At 41.1% G+C, this 5,500-nt stretch overlaps 1 protein-coding gene across 1 annotated transcript; it reads right to left on the bottom strand.

Annotated features, from left to right (window-relative positions):
- Positions 1-1,583: 1,583 nt before the first annotated feature.
- On the bottom strand, positions 1,584-4,090 carry LOC127921979 (cilia- and flagella-associated protein 251-like). The gene is made up of 2 exons (XM_052505591.1): positions 3,525-4,090; positions 1,584-2,178 (listed from the first exon to the last, which is right to left on the bottom strand). The coding sequence occupies exons 1-2, from the start codon at positions 3,601-3,603 to the stop codon at positions 1,763-1,765; spliced, it is 495 nt and encodes a 164-aa protein (XP_052361551.1). The 5' UTR covers positions 3,604-4,090; the 3' UTR covers positions 1,584-1,762.
- Positions 4,091-5,500: the final 1,410 nt, after the last annotated feature.

Raw genomic sequence — 5,500 nt, forward strand, 5'->3', positions numbered from 1 at the left:
AATACAAAACAACATTGTAATTGGTTGTCTTGATTCATCATTTGAAAAGAAACTGAAAGTCAAGATTTCAACCAAATGTCACAAAATCAGACATTAGTTGTAATAATAAAGGACAAAAAATGTGGGAGATTTCAATCAGAACAGTCCTGACATTTTAGTCATTTTAGCTCTTCTTTTTCACAAGAGCCATTAGGGTGACTTGCCTCCCTATACCTTATAGCTGAAATATTAAGGACCTAATTAGGACTATGTGACCTTAGACAGCTGAAAATAAGGGACCTATCACAGGACTGTGTGTCTCCCCTATACCTTATAGCTGAAATATTAAGGACCTAATTAAGGACTACGTGTCTCCCTATACCTTATAGCTGAAAATAAGGATATCACAGGACTGTGTGTCTCCCTATACCTTATAGCTGAAATATTAAGGACCTATCACAGGACTGTGTGTCTCCTATACCTTATAGCTGAAATATTAAGGACCTAATTAAGGACTACGTGTCTCCCTATACCTTATAGCTGAAATATTAAGGACCTATCACAGGACTGTGTGTCTCCCTATACCTTATAGCTGAAATATTAAGGACCTAATTAAGGACTATGTGTCCCCCTATACCTTATAGCTGAAATATTAAGGACCTAATTAAGGACTATGTGTCTCCCTTATAGCTGAAATATTAAGGACCTATCACAGGACTACGTGTCTCCCTATACCTTATAGCTGAATTATTAAGGACCTATTAAAGGACTACGTGTCTCCCTATACCTTATAGCTGAAATATTAAGGACCTAATTAAGGACTATGTGTCTCCCTATACCTTATAGCTGAAATATTAAGGATAATTAAGGACTATGTGTCTCCCTTATACCTTATAGCTGAAATATAGCTAAGGACCTAATTAAAGGACTACATGTCTCCTATACCTTATAGCTGAATTATTAAGGACCTATTAAAGGACTACGTGTCTCCCTATACCTTATAGTATAACTAATGGGGATCCATAATAAACCCCAGGAAGAGTAGCCGCTGCCTTGGTAGGAACTAATGGGGATCCATAATAACCCCAGGAAGAGTAGCTGCTGCCTTGGTAGGAACTAATGGGGATCCATAATAAACCCCAGGAAGAGTAGCCGCTGCCTTGGTAGGAACTAATGGGGATCCATAATAACCCCAGGAAGAGTAACTGCCTTGGTAGGAACTAATGGGGATCCCTTAATAAACCCCCAGGAAGGTAGCCGCTGCTAGTAGAGACTAATGGTGCTGCCTTGGTAGGAACTAATGGTGATCCATAATAAACCCCAGGAAGAGTAGCCGATGCCTTGGTAGGAACTAATGGGGATCCATAATAAACCCCAGGAAGAGTAGCTTCTGCCTGGGCAGCAGATAATGGGGATCCCCAATTAAATAAAAATACATAACACTTACAGTAGACCGGGGCATCTCTGGCAGATATTTTTCGAACTGACTTGTTGGAAAGGTGCCATCCTATGACGGTGCCATGTTGAATGTCACTGAGCTCTTCAATAAGGCCATTCTACTCGCAACGTTTGTCTACGGAGATTGCATGGCGGTGTGCTCGATTTTATACACCTGTCAGCAACAGGTGTGGCTGAAATAGCTGAATCCACTAATTTGAAGGGGTGTCCACATACCTTTGTATATGATAGTATATTATTAAACATACTTTACAAACATGGGTATTTTGGAGGCACACTTCCTCTCTGCTTACCTCGTGTCAAAATAAAAGTCCCCACAAGTTATTCATTTTTTGTGCGCATCTGCAGGACAAAAGAAGCTATACTTACTGGTGTTAATCAGATCTTTTTCAGTCTCCTCCTCCTCTTTTATTGAGATAGCCTCCTCTTCCACGCTAGAAGGTTCTTCTTCTTCTTTCACTATAACGTCCTCCTCCTCTTCCTTTTTTATTCTGAAATCTTCTACCCACTCCTCTTCCACTGTGACAGCCTCTATCCCCTCTTCCTCTTCCACTGTGACAGCCTCTATCCCCTCTTCCTCTTCCACTGTGACAGCCTCTATCCCCTCTTCCTCTCCAAATGTAACATGATCTTCCTCCTTTATCGTTCTGGAAGCTTCTTCCTTTCCTTTGGCTGTAATATCCTCCTCTTTCACGACAATGTTCAGTCCCAGAGCTTCTCTCTCCGCCCAGCAGACATCATCTTCTTTAGCAGGGGAGGAGTAGTTTAGTGAGCTCATGGTTGGGGTTGTTAGCTAGTTTGCATTAGCGACTAGCTTAGTGCTAGGCTGAGTAAAAATTTCAACAAATTGAACAAACAAATTACTTTTAAGTGAACTGGTATATACGTTAACAGGATTGTGTTTAAAAAGAACTTCAATGTTTCGGTTTTATGTTGGCTAGCAAGCTGCCGAAGGGGTTTTGAATCGGTGGCTTTGTTGTTGTTGTTGTTGAAGATGTGTCCCGTCCACTAGATTATACGTCACCCAAGAAGCGCCACCTGAAAGACTCACATCGCCTGCTGCTGACTAGTGGGTAACGGAGTTTAGAAACAAACGAAAACAAATGTAATAAAAATGTACAGACAATATTTCCAGACTTAGACCTGAATATGAGTATGTACATTATAAACTAGAATAGTAATTGTTTAAAAAAAAACCTAGCTAAACCAATGTTGACAATATAATCTCAATTGGCTTCCATGAGAGTGCAGCACTAATTACATCTGTCCATTATCTTCAACACTTACTGCTGTGAAGGGTTATGGCACCCCTACATACATGACACTAATTGCCTCCAATTACCAAAGGCCACACCCCTTCCCTCCACACCTGTTCCCACTCCCTTCATCACCTCTCCTCTACATTTTTCACTCCTGTTTCCCCATATAAGCATAATGATTCTTCCTGAGCACTAGTAATCTGTCATGTTTGGTGTTGCCATAGTAATCTGTCATGCTTGGTGTTGCCATAGTAACCTGCCACGCTTGGTGTTGCCATAGTAATCCGTCACTCTTGGTGTTGTCATAGTAATCCGTCATGCTTGTTGACGTCATAGTAATAGTTAATGCTCAGTGTTGCCATAGTATTGGGTCATGCTTGATTATGCCATAGTAATGTGTCATACCCCATAATGAGGACCTAAAAAACAGGTTTTTAGGCATATTTTAAAACAACATAAATACCTTATTTACATAAGTATTCAGAACCTTTGCTATGAGATTCACAACTGAGCTCAGGTGCATCCTGTTTCCATTGATCATCCTTGAGATGTTTCTACAACTTGATTGGATTCCACCTGTGGTAAATTGAATTGATTGGACATGATTTGGAAAGACACACCCCTGTCTATATAAGGTCCCACAGTTGACAGTTCAGCAAAAAAAAAAAAAAAAAAGCCATGAGGTCGAGGGGAAGTGTCGAAGCACAGATGTATATGCGCAAATATGTATATGCAATCAATAAAATGTGTGTAGAATATGCCCTTTTAAAGCCACACAGTTCAACAACAGCAGCGTTTGTGCCCATGTTTTTTAAAGACAGTACTCACTGGTGTTCATTAAATCTCCAGTCTCCTCTAATGTGACAATCTCCCCCTCCTTCAATTCCAAAACTTCTTTGTCAGTCATCCTCCCCCTCCTCCTTTCACTACAAAAACCGCATCCTCCTCTTCTTTCACATTAACATCCTCCTCTTTCACCCTGAAAGCCTCTTCCACTGAAACGTTTCCTGAAACAGCCTCATCCTCTACTTCTTGTTTAACAGCCTCCTCTCCGCTTTCACGAGAGCTTCTTCCTCCGCCCAGCCTCCTCTTCTTTAGCAGGGTGCAAGTAACTCAGTGAACTCATGGTCGAGGATATCACTTAGCTAGTTAGAATTGGCGACGAGCCTAGTGCTACTGCCAATGTAACAAGCCAGCCAGCTGACCTACAACAACAGCGTACATACGACAGTAAATGGGGTAACTGGTAGATACGACAGAAGTGGGTTTAAAGTTAAAACACAGTGGCTAACCGTCACTGAAAGTGTTTAAAGGGCTCAAATGTTTCGGCTATGTTGGCTAGCAAGCTCACGAGATGGCTGACAAGAGCAGCGTCTGCTTCTTCTTTGGTATTATGGCGGTCTGCAAACAACTGTTATAGGTGTTATGCCGCCACCTACTGTATGGCTGTGTATCAGCCTACTCTGTAGTATGAATTCTTTCATCTGAAAAAGAATGACCTAGCAACTAAGCCAACATCCATTAAAAACTCATCACTATTCCACTACTTTGGACCTATCTGATCATACACCAGGACAGCAGCCTGGGAGGACGGGACACTATCGCTCAAAACACCTTGTAACTCTTCTGCAGTAAAATCTCATACACCCAAGTACTTCTCTGCAGTCGCCACCACAGCATCTGTCCTCTGTGATTCCTGCGGTACAATTCTATGCCGCGTACTAAACAAATGGGAATTCGGAAATCTGCGAATTCCGATTCAGTGCGTTCAACACATCTGGGAAATAAGGGGGGGAAACTAACTCCGACTGGGAAAAGTCGATTTGAACGGTCGTTCAACTCGGAATTCCAACTTGGGAACTCGGGCCTCTTTCTAGAGCTCCGACTTTCCGACCTGAAGATACCTGACGTCATGATTTGACCACGTATTTTTCCGAGTTCCCAAATGTTTTGAAAGCGGCACTAGCTCTGAGTCTCGTCAGCAACACAAAAACTTCCCGGAGTTCTGGAATGTCTACATTTTTCTAAATAGCGTGTCAATAACTTGTATCCATTAATTATACATGAAAAATACTTTTCTAAACATGAACAATTATTCATATTCAAGTCACATTTGTATTACATTTTTTTTTTAAACATGTTCCAAGGTCAAATAAATGTCCCTAACAATTACCTTTAAAAGTATTGTAGGGAATACTCAGAAGGGTCTGGTTCGATTCCAGGCTGTATCACAACCGGCCGTGATTGGGAGTCCCATAGGGCGGCGTACGATTGCCCCAGGGTGGTCCAGGTTTGGCTGGTGTAGGCCGTCATTGTAAATAAGCTTATAAGTCACACTAGCAGCATCACCTGAAAGATGCACATCGCCATCTGCTGACTGGAGTGGGTAACGAAATTGAGGGAAAGTAAAAGAAATTCAGAAAAAACATATATTTTTCATTTATTTTATTAAAGAAAAGCATTATATTGAGACGTAAAAAGGAAACCAAGCGTTGATTAGTTCAGAATGTTTATGGGTGACAATTTAAAACATACCTAACATCTACTACAGATCAGTGGAGGCTGCTGAGGGGAGGACGGCTCATAATGATGGCCGGAATGGAGTGAATGGAAAGGTATCAAACATTCCATTCATGTGTTTGATAACATTCCATTCATGTGATTGATAACATTCCATTCATGTGTTTGATAACATTCCATTCATGTGATTGATAACATTCCATTCATGTGTTTGATAACATTCCATTCATGTGTTTGATAACATTCCATTCATGTGTTTGATAACATTCCATTCATGTGTTTGA

Source organism: Oncorhynchus keta, unplaced genomic scaffold (genome assembly GCF_023373465.1).
Source record: "Oncorhynchus keta strain PuntledgeMale-10-30-2019 unplaced genomic scaffold, Oket_V2 Un_contig_24269_pilon_pilon, whole genome shotgun sequence".
In the NCBI taxonomy this organism is placed as follows: domain Eukaryota; kingdom Metazoa; phylum Chordata; class Actinopteri; order Salmoniformes; family Salmonidae; genus Oncorhynchus; species Oncorhynchus keta.